Genomic DNA, 27,055 nt, shown 5'->3' with positions numbered 1-27,055 from the left:
TAAAGAAAAAAGGGCACCACAATGGCTCATTGTAACGTTGTAGCGCCCACAATATCAGTTACAAAAGCGAAAGTACCACTTCGTCATCATCATCATCAGTTTTCTCCTGAGACATTGCTGCAATCCAGCAGCAGTCGCAGGTTCCGGCTTCCGGTTGCCATTTACGTTTTGCATTCGTGTGTGTAGGTGGTAACCGTGTGGTGCGTTCATTGTTTATGTGTTCTCGCCTAGCCTCGTAATGCCATAGAGGTAAGGTAGCCACCATAGTAGGGGCAACGTCAACGATGTGCTTCAAGGTGCTTACAATGCCGCGTAACAGTTACTCAGAGGCCACAACGGCAACCCAGCGATGCTGCCAACCGAGGCGGAAGAACTTTTGACAGTGCAGTGGAGGATGTGGCTTCGAATCCAGTTGAATAAATAGGAGTTTTCTGTGCCTTAAGACTGCGTTATATACAAGTTTTATACTGCTGCTTACGGATATTCAGTGCCATGCGTGACTACGCATTTCGCAATGAATGTACTCTGCGTGCCTCGTTTTATCATGTTGACAGAGTTAAAAATAGATGCGTCGTCTACAAAGGTGCATCTTATATGCAATTTTTTCCCGTGAAAGTCGTAAAAAGTAGGGGGTGTGTCTTATACAAAGGTGCAACTTATACATTGGAAAATACGGTACTAGTTTCCTTTTATGCCAGGATTGGTATATACCAAGTTAAGGAGACGAACTACCGCAAGAGTGCCTAGACATAGGCGGCTAGACAGACAGACGGGCGGGGCGGGGCGGGGCGGGGCGGGGCATGGCAGGGCAGAAAGAAAGAAAGAAAGAAAGAAACGGTCAAAGTGCCTTTGGTTGGCAAAGAATTGCTCTGCATTTAAAGTGAAGAAAAAATGGTCAAGGGCATGATGCATGCCGATGTAGCTTTATTCTGCCTTGTCACCTCTCCCTGTGTAGCTTCCAGCAAGCTCGTCAGGACGAAAGAAGAGAAGAAGTTCCTAGAGTCTGTCACAAGTCCTGGTCTTGGTAAGATTTTGTGCGAGTGGTGTAAATGTGATATCAGGTAATTAATGCATACGAGGTGTGACGCAAAAAAAACGAGACTAAGCGTGTAGCTGGAAAAAAAGAGTGGAGTTGGCAACATCTGTTTTCCTGACATCATCCCACACACTTCTTCCTCTTATCCATGCGGCCAGTTTCCACTTAACCGATCACGTCAGTTGGGAGTGCTGCGTCATTTAGTGAACATGTGCAACTGCATTCTGCCAGAAAAATGTCTAATGTAAAAACCAAACAGCGAGTCAACATCAAGTTCCTTGTGAAACTTAAGAAATCAGCCACGGTAACATTTAACTGATGCTTATAGAGATGAAACTTTGTGTTTGAATGGCATAAGCGGTTTTCAGGGTGAAGGGACAGTGTGAAAGATGATGAACTTGCCGGGCGCCCAAGGTCAGCGATTACAGACCAAAACATTGCCAAAGTTCGCAATGTGATCCGTGGTGACCGAAGAAAGTGTTCGTGCAGTGGTGGAGTTGGTTAACTTGGATAGGGAAGCTGTTCGAATTACACATGAGGAAGATTTGTGCGAAGGTTGTTCCAAAAGTTCTGTCCTATGGCCAAAAACAGTTGGTAAAGATGTGTGTATGGGCATGTTAGAAAGCGTTGAAAATGAGCCAAGTTTGTTGGAATCTGTTGTAACATGTGATGAGACATGGATGTTTATCTATGACTCAGAAAGTAAGCGCCAGTCGATGCAATGGTACTCTCATAGATCTCTAAGACCCAAAAAAGCATGTGTAGCGCATCCTCTTACGTCGCGCCCCGAAACCGGCGCCTGCGGCATCGCAAGGACACAAAATAAAAACTCTCTTGCTAAGCCGCCGCCACCGGTCGGGCGGCGCGGGGAAGAGGGGACAACTCGAACCGCGCTCCTTCTCTCCTATTTCTCCTCTTTCCCTTTCGCATCGCCCCGCGCGCCTGCTCGCGCTTTTGGAAAACAATAAACAGTTCCTAACCAGATGTTGTAGCTCTCGGTTCCTCCTGCGCGCGCTCTACAATTTGGTGACCCTGTTGCATACAAGCCCTTAATTCAAGTTAGAGTCATGTCCCTCGCAGAGCCGGACGCACAACTGCTACTAGGAACCACCATGCCACAAGATCAGGCAGATCCCCCTAACATCGGCCGGAATTCCCACACTGCAGATGCCCCCGGTGACGCAGTCTCTGCGGTATCCCTACGCCTGCCACAATACTGGGAGAGCAACCCAACCGTCTGGTTCCTGCAGGTGGAATCGCAGTTCCACATCAACCGTATAACATCGCAGCTGCAAAAATTCCACCACGTCGTCAGTGCACTGCCGCCTGCTGCAGCAGAAGAGGTCTCCGACATACTGGTTTCCTTCAGGACGAACCTCCCGGCAGCTCCCTATGACGAACTCAAGGCAGCGCTGCTCGACAGAACCGCTGCATCGGAACGGACACGAATTCAACAGTTGCTCTCAACTGCGGAGCTCGGCGACCGGAGGCCCACGCAGCTGCTTCGTCAGATGATGCAGCTCCTCGGTTCGCGCGCCCACGCAATGGACAATGCTGTGCTACGCGAGCTGTTCCTCCAACGCTTGCCGTCCAACGTGCAAATGGTGCTGGCCACCGCTTCCACTATGGATTTACCGTCACTCGCCGCACTCGCCGACAAAGTCATGGAAGTGGCGACGCAGCACTTGCAAGTCGCTGCCGTCAGCACTCCTTCTACACGACCCCCGTCGTCATGTGCTGCTTCTAATTTGACAACCGCTACCACCTCGCCATCCCACATCGACCACCTCTGTGGCAGGCTCGAAGAAATAATCGTGGCAGCCACGCGACAAGACTATGCTCCACGCCGTTCGCGACAACGTGGCCGATCCTCAACCCCCCACCGTGCCGGGGAACGTGATCGGAGTGAGTCTACAGGCCCAAGCTTGTGCTACTACCATCGCCGTTTTGGAGCCGAAGCCCGCCACTGCCTGTTGCCATGCGCTTGGACGGGAAACCCGCCGGCCGACCACTAGCGGCGACAAGCGGTCAGGGCCTCGAGGAACCTCGCCTCTTCCACGTCGCCGATCACACCACAGGACAGAAATTTCTCATCGACACAGGAGCCCAGGTCAGCGTCCTTCCTGCTGCAAGGTCAGAACGTACTTTGCCTGCCATTTTATACCTTCAAGCTGTAAATGGCACTCGCATTCCTGTGTACGCACAACGTTCCCTCACGCTGAACCTGGGGCTTCGCAGACTGTTCTGGTGGGTGTTTTTAGTCGCCGACGTCGGGTCCGCAATAATAGGGGCCGATTTTCTTGCCAAGCATGGGCTCCTCGTCGACCTCAGACACAAACGTCTCCTGGACTCAGCCACGAGCCTGTCTGTCCAAGGCATCGCTGCGGGCGCAACTACTGATGTGGCACCTTCCTGCGCTGCAGTAGCCTCAGAACCGTTCGCCGCCTTGATAAATGAATTCCCATCCCTGACATCCCCACCAGATTGGACTCAACCTGTTGCTCACGGCATTCAGCACCATATAATAACATCCGGCCCACCTGTTTTTTGCCGTCCACGGCGCCTTGCCCCCGACAAGCTCAAAGTGGCCCGTGCTGAGTTCGAGCACATGTTGGAACTTGGCATAATTCGACCGTCATCCAGCAGTTGGGCATCCCCCCTCCACCTGGTCCCTAAAAAGTCAGGTGACTGGAGACCATGCGGAGACTACCGGCTCCTGAACACCAAGACCGTCCCTGACCGGTACCCACTGCCCAACATCCAAGATTTCACCTCTGCTCTGCACGGTGCCACAATATTTTCCAAAATCGATCTTGTTCGTGCATACCACCAAATCCCCGTGGCTGAAGAAGACATCCCCAAAACAGCCATAACAACACCATTCGGCCTTTTCGAATTTCTGTGTATGCCATTCGGACTTCGAAATGCTGCACAAACTTCACAGCGCTTCATTGACACAGTGACACGCGGACTACCGTTCGTGTTCGCCTACGTCGATGATTTGCTTGTAGCAAGCTCGTCCTTCGAAGAGCATGTGCAACACCTCCGGCTTCTCTTTGAGAGGCTGGCAGCCAACGGAATCATCATCAACAGCGGGAAGAGTGAATTCGGAGTGCACGCTCTCTCATTCCTCGGCCATTATGTGGACACCAACGGCATCCGCCCACTTCCCGACAAAGTGAATGCAATCTTAGAGTTTCCCAAGCCGACATCGCTTACCAAGCTCCGCCAGTTTCTTGGTCTGGTGAATTTTTACCGACGCTTCGTAAGAAACTGTGCCGCGCTACTGGAACCGCTCGATCGTTTGCTTTGCGGCAGACAGCAGTCTGCCACACCACTAGCATGGGACAGTGCCGCGGAGGACGCCTTTCTTTCAATTAAGCGTGCCTTGGCCGAAGCCACCCTCCTCGTTCACCCAAATCCGGACTCTCCATTGGCGCTCATGACCGACGCATCCAGCTCGGCGGTGGGAGCAGTTCTTCAACAAGAAGTTGATGGAGACTGGCAACCTCTTGCCTTCTTCTCTAGACGCATGAACCCCGCCCAAACCCGCTACAGTGTGTTCGGCCGCGAACTCCTCGCCATGTAATTGTCCGTGCGCCATTTCCGCCACCTGCTCGAAGGCCGATCGTTCACCATCTACACCGATCACAAGCCCCCTGACCTACTCCATCGGTCGTTCCAAGTCCATATACATTCCACGCGAGGTACGTCAGCTTTCCTTCATATCGGAGTTTACGACGGACATTCGACACATCAGCGGCTGTGATAACGCCCCGGCGGACGCTCTCAGCCACGTGGACGCCGTCACGCGCAGTCGTTCGAACAGCTCGACAGCCTCGTTTCCATTCAACCTCCGGGAGCTCACAACAGCGCAAGAGAGCTGTCCGGACTTGACATATCTGCGCAACGTGACGACCTCTCTGCAACTGGAGCCAGTGACCTTTCAGAGTGTACCCATTGTTTGTGATACCTCCACCTCAGGAGGCACACCACGGCCATTTCTACCTGTCGCCTTTCGCAAGCAAGCCTTCAACTCATTGTACAATCTCGCCCACCCTGGAATTCGAGCAACGCAAAAGCTCATCGCGGCTCGATTCGTCTGGCCTCGCATGAACGCGGACGTTCGCGATTGGGTGCGTGCGTGTGCACCTTGCCAGCGTGCTAAAGTTCACCGCTACCCGGTACCGCCACCACGCCGCTTCCTGCAACCTGATGAACGGTTCGCGGTGGTGCATGTTGACATTGTCGGACCGCTTCCACCTTGTCAAGGCCACCGGTATTTGTTGACATGCGTTGACCGCTTCACCCGGTGGCCCGAGGCAACGCCACTTGCTGACATTACAGCAGCCACAGTCGCCGAAGCGTTCGTCTCCACTTGGGTTGCACGGTTTGGCTGCCCGACAACAATACTTACTGACCGTGGCCGTCAGTTTGAGTCATCGCTCTTCGCAGAACTTCTAAAGCTCCTCGGAACGGCCCGTTTGAGAACAGCTGCTTACCACCCTCAAACAAACGGCCTCGTCGAACGCTTTCATCGGCACCTCAAAGCGGCATTGACAGTGCACGGGTCCCGAAACAAATGGGTCGAGACACTTCCCCTCACTCTTCTGGGCATCCGATCCGCATACAAAGAAGAGCTGTCGGGAGCCACAGCAGAGCTTGTTTATGGCACCACACTTCGCCTCCCCGGCGACTTTTTCGACGCCACAGCAACCCCAAGCGCTCCTACAGCCAGTGAATATGTGAGCCTGCTTCGCACAGCTTTCCGGAATCTTCGACCGCAGCCGACGCGTCCTAACCCAGCCCGGGCAGCTTACATCATGCCAGACTTGGAAAGAGCATCACACGTGTTTGTGCGGTACGGGCCTGTGCGTGCTTCGCTGCAGCCTCATTACCTCGGACCCTTCCCCGTGCTGGAGCGCCTCCCCTCGAACTTTGTGGTGGACATGAATGGATCGCGTGAGACTATAGCACTCGAGCGGCTGAAGCCAGCGTACAGTGAAAACGCGGTCTCTTCTGTTTCGGCGTCTTGCCCCACTGGGCCTTGTTCCCCTCTGTCCCTTTGTCACTCAGCCCCATCCCGTCCTGCGCTCAGGGTTCACTGGGGCCCGCTTTGACCGCGGCAATTGTAATCGTTCGTCGCAGTGGCCTCCTCACTTGGGGGGGAGCTCTGTAGCGCATCCTCTTACGTCGCGCCCTGAAACCGGCGCCTGCGGCATCGCAAGGACACAAAAACTCTCTTGCTAAGCCGCCGCCGCCGGTCGGGCGGCGCGGGGAAGAGGGGACAACTCGAACCGCACTCCTTCTCTCCTATTTCTCCTCTTTCCCTTTCGCATCGCCCCGCGCGCCTGCTCGCTCTTTTGGGAAACAATAAACAGTTCCTAACCAGATGTTGTAGCTCTCGGTTCCTCCTGCGCGCGCTCTACACATGCATGCAGCAAAATCAAAATTCAAGGCAGTGTTAATTGTCTTCTTCGAAATTAATAGAATTGTAATGATTGAGTGGGTTCCCAGTGGTCAGACTGTTAATCAACACTACTACATTGAATTACTAAAAAGTCTGAAAAAAATTAGGAAAAAAAATTCGGCAGTTCCCACGCGTTGTGGGAATCTTTTTCATGCTAAGCAGTCAGCAAGTACTTCTATGCTGTATTTTACGGCTTTGCGCCAAGCATTATGAGGTGGATGGACATGTTTTTGTAAGTGTAGTAGCTGTGTGCACATCATTGGCTTACCAGGTACGTCGACAACACTGGCGTTTAAAGGGTAACGAGATGCGACGTAACGTCAGCCATCACGTTAGAGTACATACGTCAGTATTATCGAAACTACGCGCACTTTGTAGTGCAATCATGTGAATATCATACGTAGCTTTCGTTAATGTATTATTCCTCCTGGGTCGAGCAATGCTTCAATATAGCTTGCTGAATCATCAATACAAACGTAATGTTTATTAGACTGCTATAAAAGCAGAGCCCACACTGGAAGCACAGACGTTAATCTGATATGACGCCTGTATCGTAGGAATACATAAGCAGTGTTTATTGCTTTCCTGTAAAATTAGATAGCCAGCGCCGCAACCACAATTGACATTGCATTGACATTGCACCGATATTACGCCTGCATAGGGTCTCTTTCCAAACCAGTTTGTAGACCTGGCATGGCTCTGTGGTACAATACGTGATTGCCACGTAGAATGCTTGGGTTCGATTCCTGCTGGGATCCTAATTTTTATTATTTCCATTAGTCGGGTCAATGCTGCCCATGTCACTTTTTCTTAACGCTCTTGCATTTAAATTACCAATGTCTGTTGTTGCCATTCCTGAGTAGATATAAAAACTGTTCTGTGGTGCATACCCCTACACCGCGGCCCATGGTAAATGTGTACGTGCCACATGTGTCTGGAGGAAAGGGTTTGACGACGTGCATGACAGGATTTTCACGTTATGTCATGACCAGACAGTCATATTCGTCAAATCCTCTTACCCTCCCATGCCAATTTTCGTCCACACCAAGTTAAGGAGGCGAACACGAGAGCACCCAGACGTAGGCGGCTAGATAGATAGATAGATAGATAGATAGATAGATAGATAGATAGATAGACAGACAGACAGACAGACAGACAGACAGACAGACAGACAGACAGACAGATAGACAGATAGACAGATAGATAGATAGATAGATAGATAGATAGATAGATAGACAGACAGACAGACAGATAGATAGATAGACAGATAGATAGATAGATAGATAGATAGATAGATAGATAGATATTGATTGATTGATTGATTGATTGATAAGGTGTTTCTTTACCGGCACTCAGCAACAATACGTAATGGCGACAGTCATGGCAAGGCACGGGCTCAGTGCGAGCTGCGTCCTTTCAGGGGAAGCTGTGATAAGATTAGTTTGCTGTTCCGGCGCCCGGGGGCGTCGATGTTGCAAGGAAATTAATACGGTGCACATGAACAGCCAGTCATGTGTGTAACCTGCCAACGTACGTGTGTGTGATTTGGTCCGGTGACCGGCATGGTCCAGGACTACCCGGTTATCACAAGTGGTGACGAGGTCGACTGACGAACCGGACGGGCACAGCACAATCACACGTCGTCATGCCTGTCGTCGGGAAGCTGGATTCGTTCGACCCGAGTACATCGGAGTGGGTGGAATACCGTGAGCGGACCGAGCTGTACTTCATCGCAAATGACATCCCGAGCGACAAGCAGACAGCTGTATTTTTGACATGCTGCGGTCCAGAGACTTATTGTCTGCTACGAGGCCTCCTAGCACCAAGCAGGCCTGCCCAAGCAGGACTGACCGAAATTTTTACTACACTTGGCAAGCACTACGCCCCTCGCGTATCAGAAGTAGTGGCAAGTTTCAAGTTTTTCTCAAGGCATCGAAAAGAGGGGGAGACTGTAAGTGACTACATTGCCTCGTTGAAGAAGTTAGCCGAAGACTGCAATTTCCCAACATTTCGAGAGCGCATGTTGCGCGACCAGATAGTTAGCGGAATCAATGACGTAACCATGCAAACCCGGTGCTGACCCGGGTGCTGTCGCAAGTAAGAGCAGCGTTGTGGTCAGGCTGCCAGATAAACCTAGGGTCAGAGGGAAGACCCTACGAGACGCGCTTTCATGAGATGAGTGTGCAAGGGAATTGTCTATTGTGGGGCAACAGAGTCATTGTTCCAAAATCCTTACAAAGGGAAGTCCTCCAGTTGCTGCATGAGAGTCATCCAGGACTGTCCAAAATGAAGGCAGTTGCGCATAGCCATGTGTGGTGGCCTAGCTTGGATAACGACATAGCGATAACCATTCAAAGGTGCCATATGTGCCAGGAGCATCAAAGAGTGTCACGACCTGTGCCTGTCATGCCCTGGCCATTCCCGGAGAAACCGTGGTCACGGCTGCATGTGGACTGTGCCGGTCCTTACAGGAACACCTATTTTTTTATCGCAGTTGATGCGTTCTCAAAGTGGATTGAAGTGTTCCCGGTCTCGACACCCTCGGCTGAAGCAACTATTTCCTGCATGCGAATTATGTTCAGAAACCAAGGCCTTCCAGATGTGGTCGTGTCGGATACGCTGTCAGCGATGTGGTCGTGTCGGATAGGGCCAGCATTTACCAGTGAGCTCTACTCCACATTCCTCAAGAAAAACGGGGTGAGGCGAATGCTGGTGCCGCCGTATCATGCAGCGTCTAACAGTGCTGCAGAGCGGGTAGTGCAGACAGTCAAAAACAAGTTGCGGAAGGCTGGCCCTGGAGATATTCGCACTCAAATTGCCCGCATGCTCCTGACTTACAGGTCAACGCCTCACGAGGTCACGGGTTGCTGTCCGTCGGAGCTGTTGTTGGGGCGGAAGCTGAGGACTGCGTTGGACCTGCTACACCCAGACCTCAGGACTAAGATGCTACAGAAGCAACTTAAGCAGAAAATCAGATGCGACCAAGGAACAAGACCCAGGGTTTTGGGTCACCCTGGTGACCAGGTGTTCGCAAGGAACTTCCGTCCAGGTCCTGCGTGGCTCCCTGCAGTCGTCACCGAACAACGCACTTCGTCCATGGATGTTCTACTGGAGGACGGACGGCGTTTAACTCGACATCTGGATCACATCTGCCAGCCCCCTGAGGAACTAAGTGCAGACAACCAAGAGTCGGGCAGCCCAGTAGCTACAGGTCTGGCTCCAAGCTTGGATGTGGGTCAGAGGCAGCTAACTCCGGATCACCTTCACGACACCGAGCCTAGGCAAGATCCCAGGGAAGACGTGGCGAGGGAAACGGAACTTGCTGTCACAACACCCAGTACTCCTGTCCTGCGTCGAATACCAGAATTCGACGACCAGTATCGCGCTACTCACCTTGAACAAATTGTTTGCATCCATTAATAAAGGGGGAAGGGATGTGATAAGATTAGTTTGCCGTTCCGGTGCCCGGGGGCGTCGATGTTGCAAGGAAATAAATACGGCGCACATGACCAGCCAGTCGTGTGTGTAACCCGCCAACGTACGTGTGTGTGATTTGGTCCGGTGACCGGCATGGCCCAGGACTACCTGGTTATCACAGAAGCCAAAGAGAACGACCCATTAAAAGGCGCTGGAGAGAGCAACCCATTACTAAGTTCCAATGCTTCACTACAATTACCCCGGGTACGAAAAGGGAGCTGCCCGGCGACCTAACAGCTTTCACTATGAGCGGGTCATAGTGGGCCTGGAGGCGCTCCACGTTGACGATGTTGTGCCCTCGACGGCGCTTGTCTGAAGATGGTTTGATGCGTTTGATCAGGCAGGGGCGTAGTCAGAAATTTTTTTCGGGGGGGGGGGCACCTTCTTGATCCGAAGTGGGGGTCGGGCAGGCAGATTGAGAGAGAGAGCATAAACATCTTTATTTTGTTTTCATTCAGGCATCGTCTTTGGGGTGGTTCATCGAGCATCATTTTATGCACTCTATGCCATGGCAAAAAAAAAAAAATCGGGGGGGGGGGGCACGGGCCCGGTGTGCCCCCCTCCCTTCCCCCCCGGCTATGCCACTGTGATCATGATCAGGTAATTGACCGGGGATGTGCACTTGACGACAGGCAGGGGCCTTTGTATTTCGGCAGTAGTTTTGAAGAGAGGCCAGTTGCAGTGGTAGGGACCGAGAGCCATACGAGCGCTCCAGGGAGGAACGTGGGCTCAGAGGTGGTGGCCCCATCATGAATGCTCTTTTGCTGCTGTTGTTCATGCATCGTAAAGGTCTTGGCAAGCTCGCAACACTCTTCAGCAAGCCTGGCTGTGTCAGAAATAGGCGCACACTCGGATGGATCCGGCTTGTATGGAAGTATCGTGTCGATGGTGTGTGACGGGTGCCTTCCGTACAGTAAGAAGAAGGGTGAAAAACCAGTAGTGCTCTGAGGGGCAGTGTTATAGACATAGGTGATGAAGGGCTGAATGGCATCACAATTTGTGTGATCGGCAGCGACGTACATTGAGAGCAAGTCGCTGAGCGTGCGGTTAAAGCGTTTGGTTAGGCCATCCGTCTGCAGGTGGTAAGCAGTAGTTTTGCGGTGAACAACATGGCACTCTTTGAGAATGGCTTTGAAAACTTCCTACAAGAAGACACAGCCTCGATCACTGAGAAGCTCCTGGGGTGGACCGTGATGCAGTATGAAACGGTGTAGCAGGTGTACATCATGCGCTGTAGCCGCTAGGAGGGCGGCGGTTTCAGCGTATCGGGTTAGATGGCCAACAGCGACGATGGCCCAGCGGTTACCAGCCAACGTTAGAGGAAGTGGTTCATACAAATCGATGCTCATGTGTCTAAACGGGTGGTTAGGGCAAGGTAATGGTTGTAGACCGGCTGGCGACATGTGTGTTAAAGGTTTTTGGCATTGGCAATCGAGGCAGGAGCGAACGAACTTCTGCACTTAGCGGTACATCCCTCGCTAGAAGTATCGTTATCGAATGTGGTGGTAAGTTTTGGATACCCCAGAGTGCACGCAATGCGGATCAGAGTGGAAGGACTCGCATATTTCAGAACGCAGACTGCGAGGTATCACAAGCAGCCACTAGCGGCCATCGGCGTTGCAATTGCGTCGGTGCAGTGGATCGTCACAAATGGCGAAATGGTGGGCTTGACGACGCAACGCGCAAGTGGATGTTGTTGCCGATGGATTAGTGAGCAAGTCGATCAGCGAGGTGATCCATTGATCCTTGCGCTGTTCGGTAGTGATGGTGTGAACGTCGATGGAAGAAACAGCAATGTAATATACTGAGCAGGAGGCATTCTCATCAGGCAAAGGGGAGCATGAGAGGGCGTCAGCGTCAGCATGCTGGCATCCGTTGCGTTACAGCACGCGGATGTCGTAGTCTTGCAGGCGAAGTGCCCAGCGGGCGAGATGGCCTGAGGGATCCTTCAATGACGACAGCCAGCATAGTGCATGATGGTCGGTTACGACATCAAATGGGTGACCATACGAATAAGGTCGGAACTTTGTAAGGGCCCAGATGATCACCAGGCACTCTTTTTTCGTGACGGCGTAATTGGTCTTGACTCTAGTAAGCATACGGCTTGCGTATGCCACGACAAATTCAGGGAACCATGGTTTGCGCTGCGCAAGGACAGCGCTGAGGCCTACACCGCTGGCGTACGTGTGTACCTCAGTTGGGGCCGTAGGGTGGTAGTGGCGTAGAGTACAAGGAGACGTCAACAAACGACGGAGCTTTGCGAATGCATCGTCGCACTCGGACGACCACGAATTCAGGGGCCCGTTGCGTCCAAGGAGCTTCGTCAGCGGTGATATGATGGTGGCAAAGTTTCGTATGAAGTGTCGAAAGTATGAACCAAGTCCTACGATACTGCAGAGTTCTTTGACGGACGTAGGTTTGTGAAATTCGGCCATGGCCCAAAGCTTGGCCGGATCGGGAAGGATTCCGTTCTTGGACACCATGTAGCCTAGGATTGTCGGCTGCCATGCTGCAAATCGGCACTTTTTCAAATTCAGTCGGAGGCCTGCGTTGCTCAAACATGTCAAAACATGCCGCAGACGTTGAAGGTGAGTACAGAAGTCCGGAGCGAAAACGACGACGTCCACGTAACACAAGCAAATGTGCCATTTCAAGTTGCGCAGAACGGTGCCCATCGTGCGCTTGAAGGTCGCGGGCGCATTACAAAAACCAAATGGCATGACGTTGAACTCGTACAAGCCATCGGGCGTGACAAAGGCTGTCTTCGGTAAAGCGTCATCAGCCATGGGTACTTGCCGGTACTCCCAGCACAAATCGAGAGATGAAAAGAATTCTGCTCCTTGGAGGCTGTCAGTCGCGTCGTCAATTCGCGGCAGTGGATAAACATTCTTGCGGGTGATCTTGATGAGCCGGCGGTAGTCCACACGGAACCATCCTTCTTCGCAACGAGAACAACAGGAGACGCCCATCGGCTGTCCGAGGCCCTAATTACATCGTGTCGAAGCATATCATTAATTACCCGACGTTCTGCGGGAGACACGCGATATGGATGTTGCTGCAGGTGTGGTTGGCCGCCAGTGTCGATGCGATGCGTAACAGCGGACGTGCAGCCGAGAGAAGTTTGTCCGACATCGAAAGAAGAACAAAATTCTTCCAACAGGCACAGAAACTGGGAACGCTGGACCAACGTAAGGTTGTCAGCTGTGGAGGGTGGCGAATCGGACATGGAAACAGCACTGATGGTACGGGAACTGGTACAGTGCGAGCCATCGGATGCGCCCAGAACTTGTCATTGCCATCGCCCAGAACGCGATGGCAATGACGTGCCACGTGACCGGCGTAACCGCATGCAAAGCAGATGGGCCGGTTGTCAGGTGTGCGACATCGGTTTGCCGGGGCAGGTCCCACTCATGTCGCAGGACACGATTGACAAGGCGGCTGCTGAAAGGACTGCATGATAGGCTGCATTTGGGGACTAGGGATGACGTCGGCATACGTAGCTGGCACACCCGCTTCGTAGGACAGAGGTCTAGCGGTGGCTTTGGCGTAACTTAGTGGGGCAGCCGCAGGAATTACTTGGGGCGTCCTGGCGACAACTTGAGCGTAACTCTAGGGCGCAGGAGCCAGAGGTTGCTGGTGGTACTCAGGCATGACCTCCGCAATTTCCTGCTCAATTGCTCGGCGGAGGGGAGGAAGAAGGGTGGTCGACAACGGTTGAACGTGCGGCGGGTTGGCAAAGGCCAGGAGAGAGAACTGCCATGCAATTTCCTCGCACACGAACGACTTGACTTCTGCCAGCAACGCGGCCTGGTCAGATATTGCCGCCAAGCCAGCAAACTCTGCGTCGCATGATGGGGAGCGACGGGTCATCGAACGCTGCCGGCGGAGCTCCTCGTAGCTCTGGCACAGCGTTATGACCTCGGCCACGGTGGAAGGGTTTTTGGCGAGCAACATGGTGAAGGCATCTTCGTCAATGCCTTCCATAACATTCCGGATCTTGTCACACTCAGACATGGTGGCGTTGGCTTTCTTACATAAGTCGAGGGCGTCTTCGATATAACTTGTGAAAGATTCACCAGCCTGCTGAGCTCGATCGCGTAAGCGGTGTTCTTCTTGCAGCTTACGAACTGCAGGGCGGCCAAAAACGTTGATGACGGTGGTCTTGAAATCGAGATTGTCACAAAATCGGACGCATGGTTGTTATACCACAAGCTCGTCACTCCCGCGAGGTAGAATACCAAGTTGCTCAACTTGCCTGCTTCGTCCCATGTATTGGGTACGCTCACGCGCTCGTAAATTGCGAGCCAGTGCTCCACGTCGGTGCCATCGGCGCCAGTGAAGATAGGTGGATCGCGGATACGAGGTACACCGGGACATGTGGTCGTTGTGGGAGGAGGCATTTGCTGGGCGGCGTCTTGAGGCATCTTAGATGGCAGGGTACGGGATCGAAGCTCCAGGGGCATCGAATGGGAGCACAGCACTCTCTACCAATTTGTTAAAGTGTTTATTTGCCGGCACTCAGTGACAATACGTTATGGTGACAGTTACGGCAAGGCACGGGCTCTCAGCGCAAGCTGCGTCCTTTCAGAAGCCAAAGAGGATGACCCACTAGAAGGCGCCAGAGAGCGCAACCCATTGCTAAGTTCCAAGGCTTCGCTACAAGATAGGCAGGCAGGCAGGCAGGTGGGGCGGGGCGGGTGGGCTGGCGGGGCAGGGCAGAAAGGTTTCCTAAGAAATAGTTCGCATTTAAAAAGGCCACAGTTGTAGTGGACTGATGGAAGGCTGTTGCACCAGGACAATGCACCCACTCGCGCAGCTCTCTCTGTCAAGCAGTTTCTGACCAGCAAAAACATTACTGTGATGGGGCATCCTCCTTTTTCACCTGATTTGGCTTCATGCGACTTTTTTTTATTTATTTCCTAAAGTTAAATCTTGCTGAAAGGGAACCCATTTTACCTTAGTTGAAGAGGTTCAAGCAAAAACTGAGAACCTCCAGAAGGGCCTTCCAAAAACCTTGTTCCAGAACTGTTACCAGCATTGGCAGCACACCGAATGCAGAAGTGTGCAAATGCTGACTGGGACTGCAATGGAGGTGATAATGTCAAGGGGAACCGATTCTGTAAGTACAATAATTTATTGGACCAGTGTCGTTTTTTTTGTGTGTCACACCTCGTATACCTGCATGGAAAAAGTGTTCATGCAGGCTCGCTTCTATATCACCTGTTAAAGGGTCCCTACAACACTTTTCTAAGTGTTTGTCAAATGACCTCACTATCGGAGTTCACTGCATCACGAATTGATTGCCACAAAAATGTTTCGAATCCATCAAGTACAAGTTTAGCTGCAGAGATTTGTCACTTGCTTTAAGTGCTTTTTCTCCTTTCATCCCAATGAGCGTGCTCAAAGCTACAAGGGGGGGGGGATAAGAAAAGGGCAAGAAGCTATGCCATTATCACCTGGAGCACTTCATCAGGACGCTAGTGCCACTACTGTGGTCATGTGGAGGCACCTCATGGCAGCTGCAATAACTGTGCAGCTCAAAAACGCTCAAATCAGTCACTGGCTTTACCTGCCGCCTCTTACGTAGTGAATCCCTCTTGTGATGTAATTTGTCGCGAGAAGAGTGAGCAATTTCTAGATGTCTTTGAAACGTAATTGTAAATTTCATGTCAAATGCAGCGCTATATTTGTTTCCAGGAGCCTCGACAAATGATCTCTAGCATTTTCTGTCCATGTTCAAAAAGTGTTGCAAAACTCCTTTAAAAAAGACATATGACTAGGATTTTGACTCATAGGTACCACGTCAGCTGTGCATTGTGCATTGTCACTATGCCGAGCATACCTTTGCGGCCGTATCATGTGGCAGTAGCATTTCAAATGAAAAGATGTATTAAAGGGTCTTGCCAGTTTGAGCTGACAAGTGCAATGCATACAGTGCATGTCACGATCAACTCTGCCAAGATTTACAACGCTAGGCGCAGCAAAAAGAGCTCAAATTTTAAGCTGAATTGCACTCCGAGATTAAAAGGTGATGTACAACTTGGAGTGCATCTTTGTAGATGTCTACAACATTTCTAGAATCAGTCAAGTTTCACAGCTCCATGCGTGCCAGCACAAGCACCTGTCGCCACGAGCCATGACACACGCTGTTGCTGCTTGCAACGCATACTATGTTGTTTGGTGCTTGTTTGATCCTTGCGTAATTGTTCCAGAATTTAGCCTAACTTAGCTGAGGGAGAGCTGCGAAACTGAATGGGTATAAATTGTTGGTTGTTGGTGCTGTGCCATGCAGCATAAACTCTACATCGCATCGTTGAGGCAGCGCGAAAAAACGTAGATAAGGAAGGCATGAACGCACAGGACTAGCACTGACTCGCAACTGAAAAATTTTTTAGAAGAGAACATCCAGGAAAATGAAGTGAAACAAGGCAAAGGTGTGCAAAAACAGAGAGGGTAATCTAGTCAGTAATCTAAGAATCACTTCACAGAACACGTTCCAAGCAGAAAAGCAAACTCTTTGTTCGTCAGTGACAACGATGCCTTGCTGACGCATGCGCGTTGCATTCTTTTGATATGAAAAGCTTCAGTCACCTCTCGAGTAACCTTGCATCTATGTGTTGATAGGACTTTCGTATCTACAAACATGGGAGAAAAACCACACATGCTACAGTGCGATGTGAATTGGAAAGCATCCGATTTCATCAGTGACTGATTATGCTCTTTTAAACACACGTTAAGGCATCTGCTGGTTTGCCCCACGTACAAATGGCCACAAGTAAGGGGGATCTGATAGACAACACTGCACTTATAAGGCACACACATGGACTTTACATAGTTTGTGCCACAGCCTTCCTTTTTAGTGCCATTTTGCTCTGATTTTCTATTAATGAGCGGGCAGGTTCTAGAAAATACATTAGGAGCAGAGAACACTGACTTAACCCTGTACCTCTTTGTGTACATAGGGTAACGCTGTTACCGTTGCGTATATTTGCTTATTGTCACATTTTTGAGTGATCTTGAAACTTTACCCATCTCAATAGTCTCTTGCTGCAACTAGATACCACAGAGTTCGGGTAACCCACATGTTGAAGCCTCTGAATTAGTGCTAATAAACTATGCTCTATGCCATGTTCACAAGACTTGGTCAGAGCCGACTTCAGGGCGGAGCGAGCTAGCTCATTCTTAATCACCTTTGAGTGTCTCGAAAAAACGGAAGGAGTGCTAGCTGGAATCTTTGAAGATAACGTCAACAAAGGTGATTATCCTCGTATGAAAAGCACAAATCTAAAAACTGTAGTCTGCTGTCCTTATTCTGCTCAAGCGTAAACTTCAGTCCATGGCTGTATTCAGTCCATAGCCACACACGTTTGCCTTGTCTTTTGTTTTTTTTTAATGTTCTCTTCTAATAAATATTTCAGTTGTGAGTCAGCTGCTTCAACATGCAATTGTACAAACTAGCCCAACTTTCTATCCTGTTGCATAAACTCTAGAAAAAGAACGAAGACGCATCGCACACACGCATCATGATGTGTGAGTGATCCTCTGGTTCTGATACGGGAGAATTCAGGGAAGGAATTTGGCTTGCGAAGTTGAACGGTGTGTAGCTTGCGTCCTCACATGCACCACTTCCAACATATCTCTGCTTGTAGCGAACCAACTTGAAGAACTCTTGTGGTAGAATGAAATGCTTTCTGTTACGTACGTAATAACTTCCAGTGCATAACTAAAGTTTGCTATGTTTAATGGTGAGAGGCCCTTCAAAGGAGTGTAAACACTAAAATCAGATGGTAATCTGACACGAAACTTGCTACAGCATGAGCTTTGCATGCTTGCAAGGATTTCTGTGACGAATTTCGACAGAGAACAGACAACTTAAAGCTAATTTATCTTCATTTTGAAGTCTAGAAACTAACTGCGGCTTGTTTTCCAGACTTATCGGTATAACTATTAGCGAAACTGTCGAAAGAGAGCTGCAAAAGTTGTGATGCTGGAAATGTGTACGAGAAACATGATGACTGCGACCATGTGTAGTATGCTACCATGTCAGCATTCAGTGCCAATGGATCAAGAACAAAATGGTTTTGCACCTCCACTTGCTCGCGTCCAGGCGGATGGACATGATCAGATTCCCCCAATGCCGATAGTGACAATCATAGACGGAGGGACGCAAAAGGGCCTAAGCTCTCCCCCTCCTCCAGCCACAAAATCCGGCCGACGTTCATGCCGACAATGGCATGGTATCACTGCAGGTAGACACAGCTGAGCATTTCGGTGTTGCTGGTGCCACAAAGTGGAAATGTAGCAGACGGCTCGACAGTTTGCTCAAGTCACAGCTTTGACACTCCATCACATTGCTGTTATGGGGTTACTTCATCATGTCATCATACAGAGGTTTTTACTAGGGGTGTGCGAATATTCGAAATTTCGAATATTTTTCGAATAGCGTTTGCTGTTCGATTCGATTCGCACTGGAATTTTACTATTCGAACTATTCGAACTTCCCAAAAACAAATACAGTCAACGTCCGATTGAAAGTGACCCCTTCAGATTTTTAATATGCTTCACCTCATTACACTCTTGTATTGCGGCAAAGCTGCCTTTAAAGCTCCGTTACGGTCGAACTTTGCCAAGAGACAGTCAACATCCGATTGGAAGTGGTCCCTACATTTTCAATATGCTTCACCTCATTACACCCTGGTATTGCGGCAAAGCTGCCTTTCGAGCTCCGTTGCGGTCGCAAATGCTGGTTCCAACATGGAGATGAAAGATGTGGCAGAAGTGGGGGCTCAAATAATGCTGTTTTGGACCTGAAATTTGGGCAGAAAGTCCGAAAAATTGGAAGCCGAAGCTTTTTCGCATCCAAAATTTCAGATGTTCTTATATATCGACGTCTACGAGGCAGATTTGGAACTCTGGACTTGAAGGGAGCACACCCTTGTCAGCCACATCATTTGGGCTTCCACAGAAGTTGAAAGAGGAGGAGAGGCTGAGCAAATGGCATCTTTGCCTATCATGTGTAATGTGTTGTTGGCAACACTTTGGTCGCACCAAATCATGTACATAAATAGAATTCGGCCTCTACATTGCCTCATTCTAGATAAGACAAATATGAAACACCACCCCGCCAGTGCTTCGTCAACCTAGCGAAAAGAAACACTTTCATGTTGCTATCTCATAAGAATATGCTTAGGAATCCTCTCTAACTGCAATTTCGCTTCGAAGTGTTCGAAAAATATTCTAGAAATATTCGAGAAATATTTGAAAAATATTCGATTCGATTCGCACTCACACTTCAATATTCGAATTCGCTTCGCACCCAAAATTTTGCTATTCGCACAGCTCTAGCTTTTACCTCTTGGCAGGAGTTTTTGAAATCTTCATGCGAAAGTTTTGGTGTCTACACTACTTTAATGTCTAAAGCAAGTATTTCTTCAGATGACATCAGGTCACCAAATACTTAAAACCTTGGTTGACATTACCATGTGTGCGCCTGTTGAGTAGGAAGGAAATCCATGCAGAGGGTGCACAGAGTTATTCTACTACGAGTAGTTCTTTGTGCCACATCAGCATGACTTCATTTAATAACATACTACAAAAAGAACATTGATTTGTGGTTGGGTATGATATGAGAAAAAAGAAAAGCTGCATGAAGACAGTCTGATGAGCCCAATCATCCCTAGAAACAAATCAAAAGAAAAAGCACAGGCAGCATAAAATAATTGTACGTAGAAATATGTATGTGCTCTTTCACTACAAAGAATGGTTAAAAGATTTGCATAACACAAAAACTAGATCTATAACTGTTATAAAAAAACAAACTTGGAGGACGCTTGAGCTTCGCCTTTAAGAGAAGTACGCGATAGCATAATCAGACCCTGTTCGCATCGCCTTCATTTAAGTATGTTTTTCAAAACATTTTCCGTGTATAAACAATGTGAACGTGTACTGTTTCAATGTTTTCAAATAGACACCTGTCAAGGATTTTCAACTGGGAAAGTTTAAGAGGTGCTGAAGCAATGCCACATAAATTGAAATAACTTTGGTAAATGTACAAGTAATGTGTTACACACTTACATATACTACAGCCGTTTTTGCTTACGCTCAGCGCGGTATAATGTTGCAACATGCAGTGTGGTTTATTCTTTCAGCCACAAAGCAAAGAGCTCATCCTGAAGAGAAAAAAAATGTGTATGGAGCTCGGCATGTAGTTGCACAACAAAAATAGATAATGAACCACATTACGCAAATGCACTTAACCGAATGAATGACACGTAATGACTGCAGCAGACAAGAGTGAGGAAACCGATTAGGAAACAACTGAGTGTGTTCACTGCTAGCTAATATTATGGAAGAAGCTTTTTGACAACCACTAACTCATTTGCTGCCGCCGGCACCCGTTTTCCTGTCCCTGCTTCGTGGAGCCCCGGAGTGGTTGTCACGGCAACTGCCATGCCCCCTCCCATAGAAAGCTGCCTGATGCAGTAGGCGGCACCATGTACGTTTCCACGCAGCGGCCTTGGATTGGGAGACAGAAACGAACAGTGTGAATTTCATAATTTGCATGAGGTCATGGTAGATACTGATTTTCTGCGTGTTGTGAGAGACAAGTTGGATTAGGTTGCAAGCTTGTGAAGTTATTTCACTTGAAAGCAGGTAAGAGCAGCAAGTCGTAACAGCAATCAACTCTCAGAATTACGAACTTCTTAAAAAATTCCCAGATGTGCACATTTTACGAGACGCCTGCAACGGACCATGATGCACTGTTGCAAAAGACAACTTGAATGTTTGTGTGCATTGGGTACCACCTTTATGCTATGCTAAGCATGCTGCGGTGACTTTATTGTTATTTTCAGGCCTAATCTCACTGGCCAGTGATCATAAGAGTTGGCGTGCTGTTAGCACAACACGAGACATACCTAGTGGCCCTGAGCAGCAGTTGTGTGTGCAACCAATGGAGGAGAGGCAAACTGGCAAGGAGCTGAGTGAAGCATGCAAGCCCCTAATAGATGGAGCTGGACAGGAGCAGCTGGCATCACAGGAGGTGCTGCAATCCAGCCAAGTGGCTGAACTACCTAAGAGGAAGCAGTGGTTGGCCAGGAAGAGGCAGTCCATGGACCAACCATTGGTGGCATCAGAGCTCAAGCAGGAGCAGGTGGGCCATCCTACTTTTGTGCTTTGAAACGTAGCAGTGCTTGGGTGCGTGTTTAATGTTGTGTCTTATGCAGTGAAGTAAACTTAAAAGTAGGGGTGTGCGAATACAGTTGAAACCGGGTATATCGAACTCGCCAAAAAACGTTTATTAGTTCGATATATGCCATAATTCGATATAGGCCCGCTATAGGATTTTGACACAAAGGCACATAACAATAAGAAAAGTACTTTATTAATATGGTGGCTTACTTGCGTGCCCTACTTTGGAACAAAATAGTCCTGGATTTTCTTCTGTGTCAACGACTTCGCTGCCTGCGACAGCACGCACGCCTCCACGTTGTCCAACGAGTCGGAGCAGCTGAGGCCGCAACCTTCCACATTCACGCAATAGCGCCGGACCAACGCAAGTGCACTAATCACTTCGGAGGATGTAGGCAATGGGCCATCGTCAATTTCCTTATTGCTGTCGCTTTGGCTCGTGGTCGGCACGACGTCTGCAACGTAGTCCTCATCTTGTAGCCCACCCATGGTGGCGACATCATCGTCTGCACTGACGAACTCATCGAATGTCGATCCGTCGATAGCTCCCGGGAACTCTGCCAGCTCGCGAGTTTCGCGGCGAACGGCAAATTCTGCCTCTTTGCACAAGCCATGACGACAGCGCGCCAATAAAGTTCACAGAGCACCAACAGGCAACACCACCAGCACGGACCACGCTGAATGAGGACTCCAGGAAAACAGGCAGCAGCAGGCACACAAGCATAAAGAAAGAAAAAATGGCGCTCACTTCTACTGCCTCCGCGCCTCGGAGAAAGCACGACGGCCTCTGATTGGCTGTAAGCGCTGCGAGCGGGCCAGGATCATTTCTTGCAGGGGGGTGTTCGCCCGTGCACAACCGGGTCTAAACCACTTTTTCTAGGGTGGCGCCGGCAGTTTTCCCCGCCACCGCGAGGGAAAGCCAACTTGCTGGGGCACTTTTGAGGCACATGGAGTTTGATATATCGGTTGTCGTTGCTATTTTCGTTCGATGTAACAGTAACTTTTGCTATATATTCTCAATGTAAATTTACCGTGTTTAGAAATTGTTCGATATACGGGATAATTTGATATAAACGGGTTCGATATAGTCGGGCTCGACTGTACCCGAATATTCGAATACGAATCGAATAGGAGCCCTGCGAATAGTTTGATTCGCGAATCGAATATCTACTATTTGATTTTTCGAATACTGAAACTTGGTAAAACAGTGGGACGACCCGCATTTTATGATGAATTGGTAAACCCCCATAAAAATAATGTATTAAAAGCCTCAGTTATACAACAAAATTTTACGCCGACCCCACATCATACGACAACTCTTCGACACCAAAACCATCTTTTGCACCCGCACCCCAAGCTTGAAAGAGAGAGTGAGACAGGTAGAGAGCGCCTTCGTAGAATGGAGAATTTATTCTCCTGGCAGTTCATGTTCGTCTTTGATCCAGTTTGCCTGGATCACAGACGAACATAGTTCCAAGATCGCTTCTAGATATGCCTTTATCATGGGAGTATCCCATCGCCGTTACCTAGGAGGCAAGCTCGATCTACAGTAGAACCCCGCTGTTACGTTCCTTTCTGATGCGTTTTCCTGGCTGTTACGTCGTTTTCCGCCGGTCCCAGCACAGCTCCCATGGGGTACAATGTATTGGGAACCCTGCTGTTACGTCGTAACTGTGGGATTGTTCCCGTATGATACATCGCGAAGTGTGCTCCGAGCCGACCGAGTGAGTAACGAAAAGAGCCGCCATGGTGACTTTTCACGCAGCTTGGCCTGGTTTGACCGTAACATTAGCCGCATGAGAGACGCAAGCGACAGATACTTTCGTGGTGCGATCTTGTACGCATTCCAAATAAACACGGAGGCGTGGCGTTACATCCAGCCGCACGCGAATGGCCCATATGAACATGCATGTGAACCGCGACAGATGTCATGGTCCTGCATTGACCATTCGCGTGCGGTCACGTGCGGCTGGATGTATTGCCACGCCTCCGTGCTTATTTTGGAACGCGTACAAGATCGCACCATCGGTTGACGCAAACAAAAACATATCCTTCGAGATCCGTAATGCAAACATGGCGTCTATGACGTAATTGCTTGCGAAAGCAAGGCCTTTGAGATTGGCATTTACTTAAAACAAAAGCATAGCCTTTGAGATTTCTATTGCAAAGATGGCGTCTATGACGCAAATGCTTGCGAAAGCAAGGCCTTTCAGATTGGCATTTACTTCTGCCATCGCATCGTATTTGTCTAGAGTGTACTAGATCTAGTACACTCTAATTCACTGTGTGCTCTAATTTCTCGGAGGAGTTCACGTGGTTGTGCGCACGGTTCGTGGTTGGACTTGCTGCTCTGGTCGTGCTTGCGTCTGCTTAGTTCTTCCACGCCTACAGCTGTTGGTGCTAAAAAAAATCACATACGTTGATTACATTTCTGTGGATGACGCCGTCCCCAGTTCCGCGTTTCTATCCGTCGACTGGACCGTGGCTGAGTGCGCCAATGTGTGCACCAGTGACGAAATTACGAGTTGGTGGAGCCGCTTTCGGGGGTAGTTCTACCAGAGGACTCTGGTTCTACTTTCGCAAGGTGTTCGACCGTTTACTACAAGCCACAGTGGTCCGACACTATGCCAATGGTTCTACAGTATCGCTCGGAGACGCCGACGCAACCGGCGACAATCTCGTGAAGGTATCGCCATAAGTGATCGCTTGTCAGGTGTCGGCCGTGATGGCACTAGATTTATGAAAAGGAGGTGAGACTGCAGGTGCTCGAAAAACTTTTTGTGCTGCTCGGACATGAGCAAAAGCACCAGGCAACGTTGCATGGTTTTTTCACGCGTGAGCATTGAAATAAAATTCTGTACCACTAAATATTTTGTCGTTTTCACCGTTTTTCGGCTCTTGCGTTTCCCGTCTCTTACGTTTATTTCCTACGGTCCCTTCAAAAGCGTATCAGCGGGGTTCTACTGTATATAGAGAAGCTGCAGATAGTCGACAAGCTCATCTTTGAGATCCAGATATTCTCACGCTTTCAGCCTGTGGAAACTTGTCCTGGTCGACATGCAACTGAAGGTCTCCTCTCTTCATTTGCGGCACTCGCAGTCACAGGCCTCGAGCAGGCAAAAATGGCGCGATGCAACTATTGTGAGCGTGCAAAAAAATTTCCCCTTGACGTGAGCGTTTATAGTCACCAATTGCACTTCACAAGGGAACACAAGGAAACAAATACGACGCGCACAGCTCAGTTGCGCACGGTATCGTCCTACGCAAACTTGCAACAAAACGTGCTTCGTCGCCATTGTATGATCGCGATGACACTCTATCTGACTGTTCTGATGGGAGGCTGTTGCCAACACGGTTTCGGTTTCGTTTTTAAGCACAGCCAATTATCGGACTCGTTTTGTAAAGATGCGTTAGATTCAATTTTTTTTTTAAAGTTGAGAATAACGATTCACTCACACCTCCTACAATTAAACGGTTAGGTGTCATTTTCAAAAATAATGTAATCTAGCTTTCCTGGTGAAGTGCAGGGTCATTTCGCGAGCTTATTGAGTCAGTCTGTACACGTTTTTTTTTGGGGGGGGGGGGGGGCAAGACTTAGCATCACTGCCCATATTCTTAGTTTTTCGATTACACGATGGTTTTGCATGGTCCCCTCCAAGTTGTATAATCGGGGTTGCACTTACCTACCTGACGAGAGCGTCTCATAACTAGGCGCTAAACTATAGCACGCATTAACCATCGAGTATGAGTTTGCATCTGACGCGCGCCGCTGATACTACCAAGAAAGAAACAAATGCAGTGCCCCCGAAATTTTCGCATGAAAAAAAGTCCTCTCTCGCACGAACATCCGATAGCACGCAGTTGCGATGCCAAGGAGCATTTCTAAACTATTACTGGGTCCAGTACCCGCAACTTCTCACTAGTCGGTAGGCATAGGATGAGCCGGTCAGCGAATACATTAGGCTCGATGAGATTCGATCGGGCATTCGTTGCAGCTACGTTTTAACCGTTGCTATATAGTCGCCGCTTGACAATTCGATCCCTCCCACAGCTTCATGGCACCATGGCTCGAAGATATTCAAGGAAAGCTGATATTTCTACTCCATTTTTGCAATCACATGCTAGTTCAGCAACTTAAAATAGAACATATATAATAGTACAGAAATTTACACCACTGTGCCTCTCCCTTCCCCCATTTTGCAAGTAAAGCAAACAAATCAAAACCGATGCTCGCCACCGCATCTCACAAATAAAATTATATTGTATTAAAACTCATAAAAGTCAAGGACTGTGAAAATAAAATGTTTAATATTCGATATTCGATTCAATATTCAGCATTTTTTTCTTGATTCGATTCGGTATTCGATTCGAAAGCTACTATTTGGTATTCGCACACCCCTACTTAAAAGGGATCAATAAATCACACTGGGTGAATATGAAGGGCAGTCAAAAAGTTGGTACGTACAGTGTACTAATGTTATGGCGTATAACAACGCTTACCTGCTCGTTTTTGAAGTAGGACCCCTGCATGCGCACACTCTTTTCCTATCACTCCTGCCGTTGTTGGAAGCAGCAGTAGATGGCTTCTTTCGGAATCCTTTCAGAGCTTAGCCGTCGTACTTGCTTTGATGTCCTCCACAATTGCAAAATGTGTCCTCTTCAGGTCAGTTCTCAGGGTAAGGAACAGCCAAAAGTCCCTGGGAGCAATATTCAGGGGTACTCTACTCACGGACAACTTGGCAATGAAGGGAAGGCTAGAGAGCCGAACTACGCGTGTGCTACCGCTGAAGATTATAGTCCCACAATCAAGGGCGTCCGCAGAACTTTTTCCAGGGTGGTGCATCAGCAGAGGGTGGGGGAGGGGGGCATACAGCATAGGTAGCTTTTGTTTCATTGTCGTGACAGTATGTAACGTGCAAAGTTGGCTGGTAATCCTGAATGATGTTTCACGCGGATATGCGGGACTGGAGTGTGCTAATCAAGCTGTGTAGCTTACTGCTACTGCATAGAAAATTATTATCCAAAATTCCAAGGGGGGGCACCTGCCCCCCCTTGCACCCCCCTCCGGACGCCCATGCCCACAATCCACCTTTTTCACGATGCCCCTGCGCATGCGCTCTCCCCAAGTGGAAAAGTTGCAAAACGTCTCTTCATCTCGGAGCCTTTGCTTCTGGCAATACCGGTTGTCCCGGCCCCTACCAAACCCCTACCAAAACGGCAGAGGGCAGCACACGAAAATGGAAGAGGCGGATTGCGTCCGTTTTTTCTGCGTGACAATAAAAAAAACAACATTACTTTATTTTCTAAGGGGCACTGTTTGAAAAGAGGGTCAGCGCGCACCGAGGAGATATTTATAATTGTTTTGCTTTATGCAGTGTCATTTTGCATTTTTGCGCCTGTGAAAACGTCGCACCTTTTACGTGCACCTCACAGTCAAAATGGCGTCTTCGTCTTCAGGTGAGTGCTCGTCACCCTCCAGTTCTTCCGACGATTCACCGAGGGAGCTTGTGACGAATTTCACTAACAAATGGCTGTCTAAGTCTGTGACGGCCGCTCGAATAATCAAATGGCCGTCATAGGAGATACAGAAGGTTCACAAATCAAAACTAAATTCAAAACGCGCGGAACCGGACTACTTCGCAAAGCAGTACATGTGCAGTAGCCAAGAAAAGTTGTCCGCGAGTATAGTGGCTGAGAGATGTCCAGAAGGCTAATCTTGGCAAGGAATCGCTGGCCAGCAGGCAGTGTGTGGCTTGGCATGTTGCAAGCGAATGCAATGGCTAAGCGCCTCCAGATTCCGAAAGAAGCCTTCTACCACTGCTTCCAACAATGGCAGGAGTGATGTAGCATGCGTGTGTGCATTCAGGGGTCCTACTTCAAAG

At 49.2% G+C, this 27,055-nt stretch overlaps 1 protein-coding gene across 3 annotated transcripts in view; it reads left to right on the top strand.

The window, feature by feature from the left end:
• Positions 1-27,055, top strand: part of LOC119388282 (proteoglycan 4) — a 287,761-nt gene that overhangs the window by 215,316 nt on the left and 45,390 nt on the right. For 2 of the 3 annotated variants that reach the window (XM_037655967.2, XM_037655964.2), the window contains one exon: positions 20,837-21,135. In XM_037655967.2, the coding sequence (XP_037511895.1) occupies positions 20,837-21,135 (299 nt within the window). Of the gene's footprint in view, positions 1-15,006; positions 15,103-20,836; positions 21,136-27,055 lie in introns of all 3 variants that reach the window. The other variant, XM_037655963.2, reaches the window with a different exon arrangement.

The sequence above is a fragment of the Rhipicephalus sanguineus genome, chromosome 3 (genome assembly GCF_013339695.2).
Source record: "Rhipicephalus sanguineus isolate Rsan-2018 chromosome 3, BIME_Rsan_1.4, whole genome shotgun sequence".
Classification (NCBI taxonomy): domain Eukaryota; kingdom Metazoa; phylum Arthropoda; class Arachnida; order Ixodida; family Ixodidae; genus Rhipicephalus; species Rhipicephalus sanguineus.
This window is presented reverse-complemented; position numbering and strand designations above follow the sequence as displayed.